The sequence below is a fragment of the Heterocephalus glaber genome, unplaced genomic scaffold, assembly GCF_053883595.1.
Source record: "Heterocephalus glaber isolate CG9 unplaced genomic scaffold, H.glaber_assembly_v1.0 deba00001442, whole genome shotgun sequence".
NCBI classification, from domain to species: domain Eukaryota; kingdom Metazoa; phylum Chordata; class Mammalia; order Rodentia; family Bathyergidae; genus Heterocephalus; species Heterocephalus glaber.
In genome coordinates this window covers 53882531-53904394 of record NW_028258296.1, presented here as the reverse complement: position 1 = coordinate 53904394, position 21864 = coordinate 53882531, and the positions used below count along the sequence as shown (strand labels likewise).

Below are 21864 nucleotides of genomic sequence, written 5' to 3'. Positions count from 1 at the left end.
GTTCATGTATTTATTTGCTGTTTCTACTTCTTCATCTGAGAATTGTGTATTTACCTCAGATGGCCATCTATGGCTTGAGTCTTTAAATATGGGGGGGGTTGATTTTTTAAATTCTTTATATATTCTAGATTATTTTGTCCAGTTTTCCAAATCATAAGTGAAACCTATTTTCTGCCAAGTTTTTAAATATATTTGCGATAACAAAAATATTCTCTTCTTTAAGATTTTGAAGAATCCCCTGACAATAGGATTTAGTCTTTAAGCTCTTAAAGGGAAAATACATACATTTGACAGTATTTTCTGCGTCCATTTTGGACATTTATACACACATGTAAATCAGCCTTAATGATTTGTGTTTTTCCAGAATTGTCCACTGAAGGAAGTGACATGACGCAAGTCCCGCTGTGAAGGGGTCATTGTGGATGCTACTTTAAGGAGTTAAAAAGAGAAGCAAGGAGACTGTGAGGCCACTGCCAGTGTCCAGCTGAGGGACGCCGGTCACACTGGTCAGCGACGTGCCTCATGGACTGACTGAGGACATGGTAGAATTCGCAGTTTTGTCATTGAAACAAATGTGAGGAGAGAGGTGACATTTATTGGACAGGAAAGCTGTATGGGAAGCATGACTAGAGATATTAAATTGAGACATGCCAATCTGCAGATGCCATCAGTCAAGTAGAGATGCCATGTAAGGAGATGGATTTGTACAATGTGGAGTCCATTGGAGACGCCTAGCCTGGGACCTCCATAGTACCCGAAGTACTTGGAACCACAAGATGATATGATATTAGCGTTACTGTCTATTCCTGCCATGCCAGACCACAATACACTCAGTGCCTTAACACAACACTAACTTACCATCTTGTAGTTCTAGAGACTACAAGTCTAATGCATCTCTGGAATAAAATTAAGGTTACATTCCTTCCAATAGACTCTAAGGGACAATGCATTTTTTGTTCATTCAGGTTTCTGTAATTCTGTTGTTTGCCATTAGAAACTCAGGTTCAGGGCTGGGGATTTAAGTCAGTGGTTCCGCCACCTGCCTCACAAGTGCAAGGTCCCGAGTTTGATCCCCGGTACCCCCTGCAAAAAAAAAAGAAACTCAGGTTATTTTCCTGCAGGCTGTAAATTGAAGGTCTTTTGTGTAAGAACACCACATTTCCTTGACCCATGCTTGCCTTCTTCCATCTTCATGGCCAGTTAATGGTGAATGAAGTCCCTTTCACATCCTATCTTTCTTGCTCACTTTTCTGCCTTTTCATCTTCCACTTTTGAAGTACCCAGGTGTGTTAATTACTTTTCTCTCATTGCTCAGACAAAATACCAGACACCCAAAGTTAAAGGGGAAGACATTTATTTGGCTCACAGTTCAGAGGTTTCAGTCCATAGTCAGCTGGCTCCCAGACAAGGATGGAAAACAGACATCCCACAGGAGAAAGAGCATGGCAGGCACAAGGTAGCAAAGGCAACAAGAGGGCCTTTATGAATGTCTCTCTGCACCTTTTATCTTATTCCAACTACTGGGATTAGGGCGGTGCCAAACCAGTCACTCACATATAGTAGTTTAGCAATCACACGCCCTTTACCCCAGCATCACACATCCCATATTCAACTACCTCGAAAAAAGCATGAGGCTTTGGGGAACATCTAAACACTAGCCATAACACCAAGTTGTTAGTTTGGGTGCACTCAGATAATCCTGATAATCTCTCCATTTCCAGGCATTTAACACTGAATCATCTGCAAAGTCCAGTTTGCTATGTAAGGGAAAGTCACAGGGTCCAAGGATTAGAGCATGGGCAGAACCCTAGAATGAGAACATGTAGATAGTGAAGACAGGTGGTCTAGGTGGTCTGAACCCTGGGATATTCCACAATTTAGAGGAGGAAGAGAAATCAAGAAAAGAAGCCAAGGGGCAGCCACTGAGTGCGAGGAAAAGAAGGGTGGGTAGTGAGGACAGTGTTCTGAGGTGTCCAGGAAGATGAGGACTTTGAGCTGCCCGTGGGACTTAATCATGTGGAGTTCTGTGGTGACCTGGAAAAGAACACTTTCAGGGCACTGGTGGGGCCAATGCATGACTGAGAACTCAAGACAGGGGGATTTCTCCCAAGAAGGTATACACATGGCCAATACGGACATGAGTAAATGTCCAACATATCAGCCATTAAAGAAATATAAGTCAAAATCACAATCTGATACTACTTATGTGTATTAGGATGGATATAGTTAATAAAATGGATAATAACAAGATGTGAAATGGATAGGAAGAAATCTTGTTACATCCTGGTAGAAATGTAAAAAAAAAAAAAAAGGTATAGCTGGAGTGGAAAATAGGAAGCATAATTCAGGCTGTCTAGAGGGACAGAATGAGTAGTGGATATGTATACATCTGGAAAGCCCTTTTATCATGGGAATTAGCTCAAGGCCTTCTAGAGGCTGAGATGGCCAAAGATCTGCTGTGTGCCTGCTAGGGGTTGGGAAAGCCACTGTAGTTCCAGTGCAGATATAAAGGGCTGAGAATAAGGGGAGTCCTGGTGTGTGTCCAGGCTGAGTCCAAAGGCTTAGGAACAAAAAGTGCCAGTGTCTGAATGAGGATAAGAGAGCCACCCAAACTTAAACAGAGAAGATCAGTTAGCCCCCATTCTATTTTTTGGTCAATTCAGACTCAGGAGATTGGATGATGCTTGCCCATACTGGCAAGAGCAACCTACTTTACTGAGTCTAGTAATTAAAACGCCAAGTTCTTCTGAAAGCAGATCCACCCAGAAGTAAAGCGTTAACAGTGACTTTGGCATTCCATAGGCCAGTCAGGTTGACACATAAAATTAACCATGAAAGAATGAAAGAAAAGTAGCCAAAAGGAGGAAAAACCAATGGTCATAATGACAGGTTGGATGACACAGATGAAAGAGAGACAGAGTCAAAATAAGTGAAATTGTGATCCACTGAGGACCCAAATCATGTCTTTACCACACACACTCTGGAGAACTCTTAAGGCATTAAACCTCTGGATTATATCCCACCATCTGCACAATGCAGATCTGTGCTTCCCAAGTGAAATAAATCAGAAACACAAGGTTAAATATCACATGGTGTTTCTTATATGAGAAACCCAAAATATAAAGAAAGAACAAAATAAAAGATAGATAATAGGAAAGGGAGAGATAGATCTTCTACAAATGAGAACAGGAACAAGACATGGAGGGACAGGGAAGGGAGAGAAGGGGCCAGGACAATAGAAACTCCCCAAACACATGCAGCCTATAAAAAGCCTGCAAGACCTTGAGGAAACAATCCAAAAATTCATTTGGAACAAGAAGAAACATAGAATAGCAGAAACAATTCTAGGCAATAAAGACAAGTTAGAGGGTATCACAGTCCCCAACTTGAAACTATACCACAAAGCTACTGTGATTAAAAAAAACAGCATAGTACTGGCAAAGAAACAGACCCAAGGATCAATGGAACAGATTAGGAGATGCAGAAACAACTCCAGACACGCTCAGCCACCTCATCTTTGACAAAGGAGCCAAACACCCTCACTGGAGGAAACATAGCCTCTTTAATAAATAGTGCTGGATAAACTGGGTTTCAATTTGCCAAAGATTAAACTAGACCTATATCTCTCACCATACACTAAATTAAAATTGAAATGGATTGCAGATCTAAATATGAAAACAGAAACACTAAACCAGCTGGACGAGAGGTTAGGTAGAACTCTTGAAGGCATTGGCATAGGAAAAGATTTCATGAACAAAAACTCAATCACATGTGAACTAGCACAAAAAATCAGTGAGTGGGATCTAATCTTTTCCAAAAGCTTCTGTACAGCAAGAGAAACCACCAACAGCGTGAAGAGACAACCCACAATGCGGGAAAACAATTTTACCAGCTGTTCTTCAGAAAAAAAATTTACCAACTGCTCTACCATTTAGAATATATAAAGAACTTAAAAAAATCAGACCTCCCAAATTTAAAGACCTAATCCAAATCTGGGCATCTGAGATGAATCAACATTTCTCAGACAAAGAAGTAGAAATAGCAAAGAAACATATGAAAAAAATGTTCAACATCACTGGTCATTAGAGAGATGCAGATGAAAACAACACTGAGATTCCACCTCACCCCAGAAAGAATGGCTGCTATCAAGGAATAAACCAGTAACAAATTCTGATTCTGCTGTGGGGGAAAAGGAGCCCTTCTCCACTGTTAGTGGGAGTGTAGACTGGTACAACCACCGAGGAAATCAGTATGGAGATACCTCAAAGTACTAGGATTGGAAGTGTCATTTGACCCAACTATTCCCCTGCTGGGTATCTTTCCAAAAGAATTAAAAGCATCATACCATAGTGACATATTTGGATCTATGCTCATAGTGGCACAGTTTGTAATAAATAAAACTTGGAAACAGCCCAATTGCCCATTAACTGGAGACGACATAAAGAAAATTTGGGGTTTTAAAAAATAAAATGGAGTACTATGCAGCCATAAAGAATGAGAAACTAGAGACATTTATAGCTAAATGTATGCACATTGAGGCGATACTCTTAAGTGAAATAGGACACACATGTAAATACCAAATAGTTTCTCCAGTGTGAGAAACTGAAAGTGTAAATAAGGATCAAAATGTATAACAGATAATGTGAAATAGGAAGAAAAGGTCCAAAGGGGAAGGGGAAGTGGGAGAGGCAGGGGAAAGGGAAGAAGGGAAAGGAATAAATATGAGAAAAGGAAAAAATGGAAACAAAGTCTCTGTAAATAGGGAGGGGTGGAGGGGTTGAAGGGAGGGCAGAGGAAGAGGGAAAAAAATAAGAACCAAGATGCATCATGTAAAGGTGCAAATTCCTAATAATGAATGTCAGCATATTGTATACCTAAAATGTACGAATAAAATTGATGAAAAAAAAGCCTGCAAGAGGAAGGAGGAAGCTGGGGCTCCCACCCACGTTGGGGTCCCAGCAACATGCAATCCAGACCCCATCCTAACTCCTCTGGGGTGCAGTCAACATCCCTTTGTAGTTCCCATGCCTGGCCCCCGTTCTCAATGACAGACTTGTGACAAAGCAGTGAGGAGGGGTTTCCCCTGCAGAGTTTGTCAGGCAGGTTCTCCTGGGAGCACTTCTGGAGAGGAGTGCTTGGAGCTATGTCAGTGACCAGAAGAACCCTGGCTCGCAGGTCTGAGGATCCTGAGTGTGCAGGAACAGTGGGGAGCTGTTGGAGAAGTCACAGGAGCAGCTGTGCTCAGGGAGGAATGGCCACCAGGTCAGGCTAATAAGACCAAGGGCACCTGGAGCTGAACCAATCCCAGAGGAAGTAGGCGACCACAGGTGTCAGGCTCAGAGGGCAGGGTGTCCGAGGAGTGTTTGGTTCTCCTGTTTCCCCCAATTAAATCATCTTCGTGGGCTGGCCTGGGAGAACAAGCTTACTGTAGACACTAGTGACTGGCCCCCTTGCTTCTGGATGTTGTTCACCAATATGCTGGGAACACAAGACAGAGGGCTCTGGGGAAGCTGGGAGTGGGTACGGTGGCCCCAGAGGGACCTGCTTACCATCAGTGTCCATTCACATGACTGTTTACGAATTCTCCCAAAGCACCCAGCACTACACTAGTCAATTAGAAATGTGCTTAGTTCCTGCTGTTGATATAACGGAAAGGTAGGAACAGTGGGGACAGAAACAGCAGGGGCCTGAGTGGTGGAAGCCCGGGGCTGGGCAGTGGGCGACCTGTGAGTAGCCAGGCTGGCCACCACTCCCACCTCTCACCTTGTCACTTTCTTCATGAGGGTTCTGTGTCATAATACCCGCATACAATACGTCATCAGTGCAGACCCGTTGGTCCTGCTGCAATCCTGCACCGGAGTCACTGACAGAATGGAGATTGATTTTGTGCCAGGGAAACGAGTAATGCTCCCCCCACCATGAACCCGAGGCCATCATGGTTACAGCCGCCGTCCGCCCTGCAGGACCCACTTCCTGGCAACAAAAGGAGCCAACGGGAGAGAGGGGAGATCTCACAGCCCAGAAGGGAAATCTAACCTGCATTGTTCCAGCACCATCTTCTTCCTCTTCTCATGAAGCTTCCAAAGATACAGTCCAGCTCCAAGGAGCAAAATTACAGCCACGAAGCCCCCTAGTAAGCCTCCCGTGAGGCCAGCGGTGGACTGTCCAGATCCACCTGTTTGCCACACATCAAGAGAGTGAAGAATGGTTAAGGCAGGAGAGAACTCAAGATACCAGGCAGGGTGAGAGAAAAGAAAGGCGGAGAAGTCAGAAGGCCTGATTCAGAGACTGAAAGGAGGGAGCATGCAGAGCCATCATTCAACCAGTTCCCCAGCTCCTGCATGGTGCTGGGACACTGAAATGAACAAGGTAGGGTCAGTGCCCCTGAGAAACTTGGGGGCTACGAGAGAAGGCAGAAAATAGCAGCAGCCAGACTGAGGGACCTCACTGCAGCCCAGGTTGAAGAAGGTCATGGGGTAAACTTGCTGAAGAAGGTTATAGGGAAGAGTGGGAGGGTCACAGATATCAGGGGGGAGTGAGAAGTCCTGCAGGGGATGGATGGGCAGGAGGCGCTGCAGGTGACCAGGATCACAGGGGGGTAAGAGCTGAATCCAGAGGGAGAGGCGTCATGCTGACTGGAACCGAGCCTGAGCCTCCTAGGCGGGAGGTGGGTGGAGGGTGTAACAGGGATTATAGCTGGCACTGCCTCGAGGGATGCCTGCACCGATACTGGAGGAAGGGCACAGAGGAGAAGACTGCACACAGCTCCCAGATCATCCACTTATTCAATGAAACATCTACTGTAAACTGTAAACACCTACTGTGCTTGGCCAAAGGAGCAAAGAGAGAATCAAACTGTGTCCCTGCCCTAAAGGCACTGCAGTTTGGGGAGGATTCAAGTGCACAACCTGACCGATACTGAGTGGCCTGGACAACTGAGGAGAGGCGAAGCTTTAAAGGCTCTCAGGGGCAGTGCAGTCAGAGGTTGCAGCAGCAGCTCTGTGACATGTGCCCGTGAGTGCCCACCGTGGGCAGACAAGTGTGAGCCCTGCGTCCCACAGGGAGGAACTGGAGGTCAGATCCAGAGATGAGCCCGGCGTACGCCACAGTGTGACCTGCTTTTCCAAAGCCCACTCTGTGCCCACAGTGCGTGACAGATGGGGAGGAAGAGGCACTGCTGCCTGCAGCAGTGGGGAAGGGCAGGGATGTGAGGGACATTTACAGGCAGGCATGAGTTGGATGCAACTCCAGACTCCTACAAGGGGGACCATGTGCAGGTGGGGGTGCAAATGAACCCAGCAGGGAAGAAAACCTGGAACCCCAGACTGCAGTGCTCCCTGAGCTTCAGGAAGCCCTCCCCTCCAGCAGGGGGCACTCACCTCGTGGACAGATGTCACCGAGGTCTGAGGTGGCTCTGTTCTGGTCCTCGGGGTTGCTGACCACACAGCTGAGGCTGCCATTGGCCTGGCTCAGGGGCAAGCTCACAGCCCGGGTCCAGGGGATGGGGGCCGGTCCTGGTGTCCCTCTCTGCTCCAGCTCCCTGGGGAGGCCCTTGCTCTCCCAGGTCACATTCAGGTCCTCTGTGGCCCCTGTGGGTCTGCACTCCAGGGTGACATTGCACCATTCTGCTGTGACGGACAGCGACTTGGCCAGGATCTGTGGAGGGGACACTGGCTCTGAGAAAGGGAGGACAAAGAAGAGCCTCACATGTCACACATTCTCTCCAATTGTCTCACTGCAGCCCATGCAAGTGCCCAATGAGGAAGGGAAGGAGCACTTGACAAATAAAGCACGTTTGCCTCAAGCTAACTGTTGAGCAAGAGACAGTAGCCACTGCCTTAAGCCTTATGTGATTTCCCTACATTAAGCAAATCTTAAAATTTGTCCATGAGGAAAGGATGGTTAGATCCCCCTTCCAGGAACCATTATGTTCCACAAATTGGGGTCTTTTCTGGAAGGGGAAAAGGTCTGGCCCAGCAGCGCTTGTCTTGGTCTCTGCGAGGACACAGCAGAGCTCCATCTCTCAAAGGCAGAGACATCTGTGGGAAGCAGGGGTCGTGGCTGGGGTCACAGCTCTGAGTATGGTTAGATCGCGCCCTGAATCTGTGGTCCAGGCAGGAAGACAAGAGTCAGATTCACCAGCAGCCCCGGGAGACACATGGGACTTGTGGCTGTGGAGGCCTCTCTTGCTAACAGGTGCTGCCCTGTACACAGAGGAGGCCCAGGAAACGAAGCTGGAGAAGTGGCTTTCCTAAGGAGCGCAGGAGTCAGCGTAAGCCTCTCCCACAGCCCTCAGGGCCTGGAGAGCTGCAGTGTGGAGTCCAGTGGGAGCAAGCCTGGCCTCGGGCTGGTGCTGCATGGGAGGAGCGAGGACGGGAGGACCAGGTACACACGTATTCCTCATGTGGCGGGAAACTGGCCCCTGCCACCCACATCCTGGTCCTCAGAGCCTGGGAGTATGGTAGGTGACACGGTGGAGAGCTGACCTTGAGATAAGAGATCCCTGCAGATTGTCTAGGTGGGTGGGCCCAGCCTCAGCACTAGGGTCCTTACAAGTGGAAGAGGGATGGAAACGAGCAGCTCTGACGGACACAGTGTGAGGAGGACTCAGCCCAGGCAGGCTGGTGCAGGTAGAGGAAGGGGACCAAGCCGAGGACTGCTGGTCACCATGAAGCAGTGGACAGGGGAGGGAGTGGACAGTTTCCCTCTGGAGCCTGCAGAAGGGAGCACAGCCCTGCTGACACTGGGATCTCAGCCCAGGGAGAATCACGTCTGGTGCTGCTGCAGCACAGCGAGGTAATGCATTTGTGGTGTTGGAGCCAATAATGCGTGTTAATTTACTACAGCATCAGCAGAACATGGATATAGAAATTAAGTAAATTTAGACATATAAAGAACAATTAATGTTATTGTAAATATTGCCAAATTTCCAATTTGCTCCCCCAAAGGACTGAAGGGATAGTCTCGTAAAAATCTCGGTTTTGCTTTTTGTGTTAAACACACCCCATTTTTAGGAGAGAAATAACATACTGGTGGCTGGGATCTAAATAGAATCCTGCAAATTTTCATCTAGGAGGCTCCTAGGCTCAAAATAAGGAGGAGGCCATGGGGTTAGGGTGAGGAGGTGTCACTAACCATAGACCTTGAGGTCGAAAACTTGGTGAAGGTCTTCTCCTGTCATTAACCAACCCTGTGCCATGTACCGCCCACTGTGCTGTGGGCTCAGGTTCCTAATCTCCAGGGATGTCACACTGGGCGTTTGGACCCTTCCTTTGTACTTGTCATGTAGCATGAACAAGGTCCCATTTTAGACTGTCACCATCCATGTGTGCTCTGACCCAGAGAAAAAGACCCAGATGATGTCCTCCACCATGGCTCCTAGATCTTTTCCTGGCCACCGGGTCACCTGGAGCCAGACAGAGGCTCCTCGGATCCCCTTTACAAGAATAGGTTCTGCAGAATCTTGAATCCCAGCGCCATGATCTCCCGAGCCCTGGGCAGAATAACTCCAGACACCTATGACATTGAAAGGGGGAACATGAGTATTTCCTCAGCGAGAGGCAATGAAAGAAACTGAGGGCTTTTCTTTTCCATCAGTCCCCCCAATGTATTCCTTGATTTTCACAAGGCCCCAGCAGAGCCATGGAAGCCATTCTGGACCTGAGCCGGATCTTTGCAGTGGGGCCTGGATGTCGCACTGACCCTGGCTGGCCTTCAGGGGTTTCCTGCCTTGAAATGGCAGTGTGAAGGGAACGACCTTGTGGATCCAAACCACCAAGCACACCACTGGGCCCAGGTTAGTGCCTGACTGTAGGAGGCAGCTTCTAAAGCAGCTCCCCAGGACCCCCTCCTCCTGTTCACCCCGTGTCCAGTCCCCACCCCTGCAGTGTGCACTGCACCTAGAGAGTGGCTCTGAGGTGCAGAAGACAACAAGAATGGTGGGAGGTCACTGACTGCATCCACAGAGGACAGACACAGCTCCTGCTGACTCACGCTGGCTCCTGTCTGTCGGGAGCAATGCTACATAATTTTAGGGTAAAATCATTTGGTTAGCCTAGTTCTCCCGCCTACAGCCCAGCTATGGAATTCCAAGCCATAATTCTATTTTGGCCTCCGGTCTCAACTGAGACCTCAATGATCCAGTGATGCTGTGATTCTCCAGGACAAGAAACATCCTCGGAGCTGAAAATATCCTGGGAGGAACAAACATCTACTCAGTTCCTCCTTGTTCTTGCACTGTTACCATCTTGTTTACCTGGATGTACTGAACTCCCTGCAAGTCATTTGTTACATTTGTTTCTCCCCATGTACTGAATAAAAGGTGCGGTAAACTGGGGGCTTTAGTCTTTGCCGCCCAGAGCAGCACTGATGAGACCCAAAGCTCAGCTTCTTCTCAGTCTCATTTTCCTACCTTTCCTGTAATTCGCCTTCTGCTGCCCTGGCTCGTAGGAGACGAGGACTCACTGCAGAGGTTCTACTAACGTCCCCTTTCCCTGTTCCCTACATTTGGCGCCCAACGTGGATATGAATCGGATCCAGGGATGAACTTGCCTGTGAGACAAACTCGGAGTAAGAGAGACAGCACACAGATCTCCTAGAACAATTTCCAGACTCTGACGAGGGACACTGGTGGTAAGAGTGTCCAGGTGGGGGTAATTTTTTTTTTTTTTGGTACCAGGGATCGAACTTGGGTCCTTGCTCTTGCGCAGCAGGCGGCGAAACCACTGAGCTAAATCCCTGGCCCAAGGTGGGTAATTTTTTATCTTTGCTGAGTTACAACTATGGGTCAATCTCTGTCATCAGAGCAGTGTAACTTTGCCAAATTATTTAAGTCACTGTTAAAGCAGGCTAGGTATCCAGTACCTAAGGATGCTGCGATAGATTTGTTAAAAGACATACAAATGTACATCCCATCTTTTCCCCGGAAGGGACCACTAACTTAATAGCATGGGAACGTGTAGGTACTGTTCTCTGTGAGGCCTGGCGAAGGGGTGATCATCTCTCCCCTGAATGCTCCCCACTTGGGCCTAAGCCCACTCTGCTCAGAGGTCAGAATTGCTAGCCACTGTATTTGTAATTGAAAACTTCCCTCCCCAACCTCTTAATATTTTAAGTGATTCCTCCTATGCAGTTTGGTTGACTCAAAGACTGGAAGGAGCTATGGTCTGCTCTACCTTAGAACCTAAATTATTACACTTGCTTTTGAGATTACAAAAGGCCTCGTCAAAAAATTGCTCCTGCTTTAATAACTTGGGGGAGAGATTTTGCTTGTGTCCTAACAGATAATGAGAAAACCTTGTGGCTGCTCTCCCGGAATGTGAGACTGTGGGTCACACTGGTGGAACTGCCACCATCTCAGAGACCAGGAATAGCACCCGGGCTAAGAGCCACGAGCCAGCTGCACCTGAGCAACCCACCTTACCAGCGACGACCAACAAATCCACAGCAGGGTCCAGGATTGAGATGATGTCCCCAGAGGAAGAATAAATATAGACTTAAAAAGGGGGGGCACAACTTGAAAACGTTCTTTTTACATTTTGTAGGTATAAAAGCACTTGCATTCCTTCTGATTCTAATCTCAAGAGATCTCTGTTAATTGACTACAAAAGTTTTTGGCCAGTCTTATATACAATTACAGTCATATACAATTATATACAATAACAATCATAAAAGGGATATTATAATTTGATTTGGCCAAATATATTTGAGTGCACTCTAATTTTATAAATTGTCTTATATGTTTGTCTGTTGTCTGTCCGTTTGTACAGTTGAGCTCAAAATTTTTTTTCTCTTAAAAGATATTCACCTATTATTAAATTGGCTTACAGATAAATGTTATTAAATTAAAGGCATGCCCTCCTTCCCAGGTTGCTAATTGATCAAAGTGCCACCGAGATTTATTTTATAAAAGTAATGTGTACTGTCGCCTACACTCAATAATCAAATTGCAATAAGCAGTTGTAAAATAAGAAGATATATATATTCTTATTATTTGTTTGTCAAAGTAAATAGAGACTGTGGGTACTCCCTTTGGTGAATGAAGAAGTGGCCACCCAGAAAATAATTATTCTGGTCTTAATTCACTAAAGGTACCCCCTAGTAATTTTCATAATCTTATGGGAGACACACCACAACAAATATTGTCTCAATATGTTGTTATAAATTGATTACATTGGTTATCATTGACGTTTAAGTGCTAAATATGTTGTTATAAAATGTTTACACTGGTTAAGTTCTGAATATGTTATTGTGATATGTCTGCATTGGTCATCTTTAAAAGCTTAATTTCTGTGGCATAAACAAGAGAGTGTTATTAGAAAGATGGTTTTGGTACCAAACTACATTGAAGAACATAAGGTTTTATGTAACTGTGATATTTATTACTGCTCCTTTTCTGGTGTTCAAAATGTATTCATGCCCTCTAATTGTATGGGTCTTTCAACATATTGTTTATGGTAATAACCTTTTGATTCAGGTATTCGCCTTTCTCTTATGCTCCAGCCATCTATGGTAATAAGCACACTTGTAGGCTCATTTATTTTCCTTAGGTGACATCATATAAAAAGATAGCTACTTAGAGATCCAACCACAAGAGCAACCATAATTGGCAATAATAGCAGTTTAACTCTATTTTTATTCCAAAACACTTAGTATCCAGGTAAAATTATAATAGTTGAGTTCACTACTCCTCTTACAATGCTAATGTTATTGATCCTCTCTTCTGGGTATTCAACAACCAAAGTTTAGAGACCAAAACTGAAGAGGTATCTGGGCTAAGAAAGCAGCCAATATTTTGGCCCTGGCCCTCCAAGGTCAACAACAATAGCAAAAAGATCCAGGTCATGAGGGAATCTTTTCCAAGATCCTGCATCTTTGGTGAGTCACCCCACCTCCTGAGCAGGGAGGTTGCTGAACACCAAAACAGTAAAGAGCCAACAAAAAGTGTGCCAAAGGAATGTCACCTGGAGGAAAAAAATCTCCCATGCTTTCGCAGAAGGCAACATGGTCAAGCAAGGCCGTGACATAGCCTGATGGCTGACACTGACAGAGGAGCTAAGAGGCTCTATGCACCGTTCCAAGACAGTGCCTGCGGAGACTGAATTGATCTTGTTAGAGAGCAAGAGGTTGATTTTATTTAATATAGGTCTCACTGTAACTTGGTCTTAAACACCCAGTAGAAAAGTATAACTAAAGACAATAGTTATTTGAGTTCAACAAAAGTTTTAAATTTTTTAGCCAACAATGTTTAAAAAAAAATTAATTAGATTTTTAATCCTTTTACAGCCCCAATTAAGAGAAATTATGCTTATTATAGACAGCTAAGCCAGTCAAAAACACTGTAGATCCTCAACAATACATTAGGGACAAGCCATTGTTGGATGTGCTCACTCTTCCTAAAAACACCTTCACATAAAACAAAAAGAAAGGGAGATATGCTCAGCCCCAAGAGCGGCACCTTGGGAGGGAGTCGCTGCATCTGGAAGCATCTGGGGACCAGGAGGGCAGCTCCTCATCCCTGCAGGAGCTTCAGAGCTGCTCCCCTCACCCACACCACCTTCTGCTGCTCCCACGGCGCTGACTGACTAGAGAAGCTGGAAGGGTCTCACCTTGAGTGGCCTCTGCCCAGCTTCCCTCAGCTGGGGCCACCTTCACAAGGCTTCCTGCCTGTGTCCAGGTGTCTGTCCCTAAGGGCCCGACCTTGGCGGGACTGTGAGCCCCATGGGTACAGGGCCTGGGCAGTACAGGCCAAGCTCTTGGACTGGCCCTGGTGGGGAAAGGGTTTCCCAGGAGCAGGACAAACCACAGTAACCTCCAGCCCCGGCTCCCCTCCGAGCCCTCAGAGCTACCTACAGTAACACCAGGCCACACTGACCCTCTGCTTTTCCCCAAAGTCAAGTGGCAGAGCTGGGAAGTTGCCAAAAGAACGCCCCTCTGGGAAAGACTGGCCTTGAGTCAGGTGCTGGACCTGATATTCTCTGGAGATGACAATCCGGGGACCGGGGGCGTGGGACAGAGGGCAGAAGGCAGCGCCCACAGACACTCCCGAGGCCTTGCCATCCCGGGGGCCTGTGGATCCTGGGCTGCGCCGGTGGGGAGGAGACCGTGGCTCCAGGCCCGAGAGACTCTGGGGACAGAAGGGGCGCAGAAGGGGAGCTACTTCTTACCTTTGGCCAGCCTACAGCAGCCCCCACAGCCAAAACTGGACCCCCAGGGGCCCTGACACGGGCAGGAGACAGGGCTGCATCTCGGGGGCTCAGAAAGGTGCCTGGGGTTTGAGGAAGAGTCAGACTGAATGGGCTCTGAGCACAGGCAAGGGCAGAACCTGCGTTCGGTAGGCAGGAAGGGCAGCGGGATAAACAGGTGGGTGGCGGGAGAGTTTCAGGGCTGAGCTGGACTGGGACAAGGCGGGAGATTCGACGGCCCCGGGCGGAGGCAAAGAGAGGAAAGCAAGCCGGGCAGATCCTGCCCCCTCCCCGCCCAGGCTGGAGAGTCTCACAGAAGTCAGTTCCCTCTCAACACCCTCGCCACTCACATCCAACACTCACTTCCCAGCCCATAAGCAGCCCTGTGCAAGTGCCCCGGCCCCCTGCTCTCCCACACCGGGACCCCAGACCCCACACACCAGGGTATCCACGCAGCGGGGCACACTGTCCATGAGCAGGGCCTTCAGCTCCTCCAGGAACAGGGTCCCCACGTCCCCTTCCCGGGCTGCATACTGGTGGTAGCAGTGGATGGTGTTGAAGAGGGACTCCTCCACCGCGTGTCAGGCAGGACAGGAAGCAGAGCTGGGGATGCAGGGGTGAGCAGTCGGGGCCAGCAGAGAATCTGAGTAGATAGCAACCCCTCATCCGAGCCAGTCCTCAGCCGGGTGGATGCTTTCTCCCAGAGCCCTCTGCCCTCCCATTCTACCCAGGTTCCTGCACCTTGTCTGGGTGCTGTCCCTCAATGCCATCCGTCCCCTTGCAGAGGGGACTCAAAGTCACTGCTCTGCAAGATGCTGTCCTGCAGCATTCAGGACACAGCCGTGTCCCTTCACTGGGACTGAGGGCCTCTTGGGCACAGGAGCTGTGTCCTCCTCCCCTCTAGCCCACCCTGAGTTAGGAGTTAGCTGTGGTCAAGTGTGAGGAGAAACGCACTCCTTTCTAAAGCAGGAGAGTGTTTATGTCATTTAACATAGAAAAGCCAGGATCCCGCTCAACAATAACCTACTGGGACATGAAAACAATCACATTACCAAAGAAATGGCCTGCACTTGTGGTGCTGTTTTCCTTCTCAGTTCACTGTACAGACAGGACGGGGGATTCCCTCTTCACCTCACCGCTACCTCACTGGCTGAGCCTCTTTAGGAGCTGAGGCCGAGGAGGAGCCTCACGATCCCGCAGCCTCCCCCAGCCGCTAGGTAGCCCCCATCTGGTCTTCTGATGCTGGGGCCTCCTGCTCCTGTCTTCCTACAGAGTTGGACAGAAGCCCTCTCTTGGCAGAGTGCAGCTTCCCTGGGACCATGTGCAGGCCTGAACCACAGCAGCTGCTGCTTCCACCCGTCCTGGAGAAGCGCATCCGACACACAATCCCATTTAATCCTCAGCATGGCCTTAAAAGGGAGGCATCATTTCCCCTGTTTTCCTGGGGGGGAATAAAGTCCAGAGAGCTTAAGGGATTTCCCAAGACCACACACCCGATTCACGTAGAGTTGAACTCAAACCCATGTCTTTGGGAGAAAGTCCCAGATCTTGCTTTTCAGTTAGGGTCCTAAACCCCTCGGGGGCCACAGTTTTGCCTCAGCCCACTTGGGATGCTCCCGCTGGGATGCCCTTGAAGGGGCAATGACCTGTTGCTTCTGGCAGGGCTGCTGAGAGCTCACAGTCCAGCCTGCTCGTGGCCCCAAAGACTGCCACACTCAGGGAGGAGGCAGCTGTGTCCCGCCGATCCCGGTGGCTCCAGTTAGGACAGCCAGAGGACTCTCCAGTCTCCTGCCTTCCTGATGATATCACACACTCATCACTAAGATGAATGCAGCCAGTTTCGGGGATGAAGCATCTAAGAATCACAAGGGCTCATTATCCATCCCCGCCTCAGTGCTAGCTCATCCTCCCAGCTTCAGGGCTCGGGTAGGGTCAGGCACACACTCACACGCATCTTTCTCCGGTGTCCCCCACCCCAGTGAGAGAACCTCCAAACTCCACAGTCAGGAGCGCATTCCTTTCCTCATTCACCAGCTATTTCCCGAGTGCTGCAGTGTGTCAGGCCCCCACTGAGCAGTGCAAACACACAGCGTGCACACTGGGGAAGACTTCCTCTGGAGGAGATGGCTCAGTCAGGACGTGAGCAGTTTGGGGCTGCAATGAGGAACCCAATGAGGTGCCCAGGCAGAGAAAACCACCTGGGCAAAGGCCTGGAGGCCTGGAGGGCAGAAAGAGCATGGCCTGCTCAAGGGTGCACAGGGAGCACCACGAGCAGTTAGAGCACTCAGGACTCCAAAGCCCTGTGGAAACGAAGCCAAAGGGCCCTGTGCACCAGACCAGAGCTGCAGCCTCATCCTGTGCATGGAAAGAAGGGGAGGGAGGGTTTTGAATGAGGGGTGATGGGTGGGAAGTGAAAGAGAAGTGGCCACCAGCTTGGTCCTTCAGGAAAACACCCAGTGCAAGGAGAAAGGACTGCTCTGAGGGGGACCAGACTGTAGGATGATTTTGGGGGGGCAGACACAGATGCCACCTGGGCTCTCTAGTGACTGTTGAATCCCCTCCCCCAGCTCACCCCAGCACAGGATTTTTTCTGGCCTGCCTCTTCTACCTGGCCCCATCTCAGAATTTGCAGCTCCCTTGGGAGGGGCCACATGGGCCAATGAGTTACTCTCCCAAAAGGGGGCGCCAAAGGACAAGTAACCCAACTACACCCCTAAAGGTTTGACAGAAAACTGGGCAGGTGCTGGGAATGTATCTGCACTCATGGTACAGGGTGCACATGCCCTAGGCTCTGGGTTCAGTCCCCAGCACCAAAATAATAACTTCTCAAGTGTTCCTTCATTTACTCAATATAAACATTTTCTCGGCAAAAAAGTGCTTCATGATGCAGTTTTCAATTTCTAAACTGGCAATATGGCTTAAAGTTTTAAAAAATGAAAGAACTTGGCCAACTTCAAGCTAGAGCAACAGAGATTTGGAATGAATACCTTTCATTCAGCCATCATCCCCCAGGACTATAGCCCAAGGAATTAGTTAACCAGGGGTTAAGAGCTATAATCAGGAAAATGTTTATTATTGCAATATCTATGATCAAGAAACAACACTAAAATTAAAGCCTTGAAATCATATCACTAACACCAATATGATTCACCCTTGGACACAAAGAACCCCCCCCCCATCTCTGACCTATGGTTGGCTGACAGGGGAGGAGGCTCAGTCTGCATCCTCTTCAACCTGTGTACAGCCTGGGATAAAATGCACCCACATGATGCTAATACACAGTGGCCATTCCTTCCACAGGTCTCCTGAAACGACCCTCTCACTGAATGTTATGCCGTAGAAATCTTCTCATATGCTTAATCAATGCCAGCCTGGCATTAATGAGTACACAGTACTTGCTTACGTGTATCAAAGTTTGTCTTATTGATCCATTATTGGTAGACATTTGAGTCACCTTAATTTTTGAGTTACCTTAATATGTACATTTTAATATCAACTCTTCCTCAATATTGATATTTCTCTAGAATTTTGACATGTGTTAGTGGCTAGGAGCACCTAGTGCTGGGTGCTTGAGAAAAAGCAGGACAGAAATGAAGCGACCAACATTCTGCCTGTCAGAAGTTCACCGTCTGCATGTGTGGGGAGGCATCAGGCAGAACCCCCCGCAGTGCGCTTAGAAAGGACCCATAAATCGGATGCCAAACTTGCATGCCCCTCCCTCCCTACACCTCCTCATCTCAGCCCCTCCCCCCACAGCCAGCACGCGAGCGGCTCGGTTTGCGACACACAGGCATCCCAGGCTCCAGGTCTTTCTAATGTGATCAGTCATGGCAAGCAGGGAGAGGGGCTTTCTGATTAGCTCAAGAGAGGAACTCTGCCCCAGTTAGCCATGAACCCCAGGGTTAGACAACTCAACGACAGATGAAGACAGTAACAAAATAATAGACTTGAGAGTAACAGACTAGGAGAGTGTGTGGAATTGGAGGAGGGACCAAGCAGCACTTTAAAAGTTAAAGAAATGTAGCCACCTTGGCACCCAGATGGTGAATCCGATTATTCTGTGAAATACTGCGGCGGGCGGCGGAAGCGGCCGGTGGTAGGAGCGCCGGCCAGGGACCGCAAAGACCTGGAGCGCCGCAGCGCGGAGCGCGCACCAGCCTGACAACACCGCGTTCACGCAGCAGCAGCAGCAGCAGCAGCAGCAGCGCCTCCCCTTCTGGCAGCCTCTGCTGTGGGCCGGCCGGCATCGCGCTGCCGCCCTTCTTCTGCGCGGGCCTGGCCTTCCTGGGGCTGGGCCTGGGGTTGTGTTACTCCTCCAACGCCATCCGGGAGCTGGAGCACCACTACACTGGCCTAGGCGACGCGGCGGGCAGCTGCGCCGTGTACGCCGCCGAGGGCCAGGGCCGGGCGCCGCCGCCCCGCTGCTTGTGCGCTTGGCCCTTCACGCTGGCCGAGCGCTTCCCGGGGCCCGTGCACCTCTACTACGAGCTGACCGGCTTCTACCAGAACAACTGGCGCTATAGCAAGTCCCGCGACGACGCGCAGCTCAGCGGGCTCCTGGAGGCGCTGCGCCACCCGCCAACGAGTGCGCCCCCTACCGCTTCGCCCGCGGCCCGCCCGTCCGTCGCCAACAGCCTCTTCAGTGACACCTTCACGCCGCGGCACAGCGCCAGCCCGGCGCCCTACGTGGAGGTGCCGCTGGACCGCGCCGCCGCCGCCGCCTGGTGGACCGACTACCACGTCAAGTTCCGCAACCCGCCGCTCATCCACGGCAGCCTGGCGCCCGCCTTCCAGCGTCCCGCGCCGCCCCCAACTGGCCCCGGCCGATCTACGAGCCGAGCCTCGACCCCAACAACACTGGCTTCGTCAACCAGGACTTCGTGGTGTGGATGCGCACGGCGGCGCTGCCCACCTTCCGAAAGCTGTATGTGCGCATCCGCCGGAGCAGCTACTCGGCCGGGCTTCCCAGCGGCGCCTACCGCGTGGACATCGCCTACAACTACCCGGTGCGCACCTTCGGCGGCCACAAGCTGCACTTGTTCAGCAGCATCTCGTGGATGGGCAGCAAGAATCCCTTCCTGGCGGCATCGCCTACCTGGTCGTGGGCTCCCTCTGCATCGTCGTGGGCTTCGTCATGCTGGCCGTCTACATTCGCTACCAGGACCAGGACAACTACAACGACGAGAAGTGAGGCCAGCTCCCCCGGACCCTTCCGGACCCTTCCGGCTTCCTGCCCGGGGTCTTGAGAGCTACTAGGGCGTCCCGCATCGCCCCTCACCCAGTGTCAAGCTCGCCTCACTTTGCCTACTGTTGTGGATAAGGGGCCCGGAGAAAGGAGTTCTCTTCGTCGCGGGGCTGCCGGACTCTCCGGCTGGGCCGGGCCTTTTGGAGCAGAGAGAGACCTCGCAAATTCTCCACCTGCTTCATGACTTAACACTTGACATGTCAGGTTTTTAAAGAATGTAGAATTCCAGGGTTCAAGGGACCCTAGAGACTCCTATTCGACCGTAATGGGACACGTGATTGAGAGGCCTGGTGATGATGCTCTTATTTAATGTCAGGCAGCAGCGCTGGTCTGCGGGGGGGGGGGGGGGGGTTGCAGGGTCCAGTGCAGGTTTGGAACAGAGAATGCAGCTCACAGTTGCGCTGCAAAAACAGGTGGGGAGAATATGCTAGGAGGCACCAACCCCCAGGTTTCTGACATACCAAGGCTGGCATGAATCACTCCAGGTCGTGTTTAACAAGATCCTCTGGAGTTTCCTGTATTCCCTCAAATTTGGGGGTTGCACTCTTGGCCTGAAGCAGTAATCTGAGTTCAACCCAAGTGCGCTTTGTCAGCTAGTCGTTTGTTCCTATGGGCAGTGTCAGCATACTGCGTCAGACTTGGTCTGGCTCTGCCTTAAACATAGGAAGCTCTCTCTGTGGAGTGAATGGGGAAAGATGCTATCCTAGAAAACTTGTTGACGAACGGATTTGCACCAGGGTTTGTGTTAGCTCATGCAGTGTTTGGGTGTAAAACAGACTTTTCCAGATGCTGTGTAGAAACTCAAAAAGACCAGTTTGCTTGGCTCAGGGGGGATGTTTTAACTTTTTTCTTTTTTTTGGTACTGGGGATCGAACTCGGGTCCTTGCGCAGCAGGCGGCGAAACCACTGAGCTAAATCCCCAGCCCATGGGATGTTTTAACTCTAAAGCCAGAGTTAGGAGGAATCTTGGGATGGCATCCCCTACGGTCATACCTCTGTCTCCTGACAATCCTCAGTCCTCTTTTGTCGTCTGGTTTCTTTTTCCTTTTTTTTTTTTAATGTTCAAGAGGAAGGGCTTCATTCATGCCTTATCTCTTAGACCTGAAATAAAAGGGGTTTATATTTATGGTCTCAAATGAAACATGTTTATTACATGATTCATGTAGTAATCGTGAGGAATATAATCTTATGTGTAAACTAGAATTTTAGGATTATTTCAACCTTTGAGGTAACGTTAAAACCAATCAATTCATTTTATTGATTGACTAAAATCAATCAGTATGTATAAAGTAGAGTAATAGAATATTTTTATACAAAAACCCTTTTAAGGCCAAAGAACTTAAAAGCAAAACCCTTAGTTGTTACCATTTTACCAGTTTACTTGCTAAAAACGAAGAGTTCTTTGATAATTCATCAAAATTCTCTAATGCCTCCTATCTGTTATAGCTTTTTGTGTTTACTACTGTTTATTCCCACTCCATGGCACTGCAAGGTCTTGAAGAATGTTTTATGTTTTCCTGGTCTAGTCTTAAATTGTATTGAATAGTTTGCACTGATTTTATTAGACTCATTTGTAATTCTTTGAAAATTATTGGTGGATGGACAACATGCATGTCATTTAGGTCTGTCTCATTGGGATCTTCTAGGAGTGATTTAAGTTGGATAAGAGTACTTACTGTATTTTCTATCATGTAATTTGAGAGCAGCATATAGTTTGCTAGTATTTTTAAAAATTGTTGCTATAAAATTTCAAATAAGACCCTCAGTCCTAAGGTATTCTGATTAAATTAATGAATACTGCTCCAGACCTTATTTTCTGCAGTTCTAAAAGAAAATAAAGGTTATGCTTGTCTTTGGTTTATTACCATGTTTGCCTAGTTCTTTTGAACTGCAATCTTAAAGGTACAAACACTACCAGCTGTTTTCCGCATTTGTTAATAGCAGATTTATAAGGCAATAAGAAAATCTTTCAGAATAAGGCTCAAAGTGAACTCAGTCTTTCATCATTAACTTCCTAAAGCAGAATTTGAACTTATAGCAGTATCAACATGCGGACAAATTAGATGACCCTCACTAGTATTTGAATTTGATAAATGTGGTTGATATTTAAAAATTTTTGGTATTAATAAGTATCGAACATGATGGTAATGTTGCTTTTCTGTGTGTTTTACTCAAATTGTGAACTTCAGTTAATTGTTGGGTATCTGGGACAACAAAGCAGCAGAAACATTAAAAATGAAAATGTGAACTATTAAAAAAATATTGAGGCTTATTAGGAATTTTTACCAGTTTCCATCAGTATATATCTACTTTCAGTTTTATCTGCAGAACTGGGGCAAACAAGTATTCATATGCGATGACCTCAAGAAAGCATGGGACTGTTGCATTTGGGGCAACTGAGTCTTCATGTGGAAACTTGGAATAGGGTAAGGCATG

The 21864-nt window shown here is 48.5% G+C and overlaps 1 protein-coding gene and 1 pseudogene across 1 annotated transcript; one reads left to right on the top strand and one right to left on the bottom strand.

Moving 5' to 3' along the window:
* Nucleotides 1-901: 901 nt before the first annotated feature.
* Nucleotides 902-9674, bottom strand: LOC110351036 (CXADR-like membrane protein). The gene is made up of 5 exons (XM_021265975.2): nt 9136-9674; nt 7380-7676; nt 6037-6175; nt 5764-5863; nt 902-1083 (listed from the first exon to the last, which is right to left on the bottom strand). Exons 1-5 carry the CDS (start codon nt 9290-9292, stop codon nt 1045-1047), a joined length of 732 nt encoding a protein of 243 aa, XP_021121634.2. The 5' UTR covers nt 9293-9674; the 3' UTR covers nt 902-1044.
* On the top strand, nt 9479-21292 carry LOC101722334 (cell cycle control protein 50B-like; annotated as a pseudogene).
* The last annotated feature ends 572 nt before the right edge of the window (nt 21293-21864 follow it).

Excerpts from the sequence above, each read along its gene's own strand:
- LOC110351036 (XM_021265975.2), bottom strand. The coding sequence starts at position 9,292 with ATGCTACATGACAAGTACAAAGGAAGGGTCCAAACGCCCAGTGTGACA. Across the intron at positions 7,677-9,135 it reads TTTCGACCTCAAGGTCTATG|AGCCAGTGTCCCCTCCACAG; the intron begins GTTAGTGACACC and ends TCCCTTTCTCAG. Across the intron at positions 1,084-5,763 it reads CTCATGAAGAAAGTGACAAG|GGGGTACCGGGGATCAAACT; the intron begins GTGAGAGGTGGG and ends TTTTTTTTGCAG.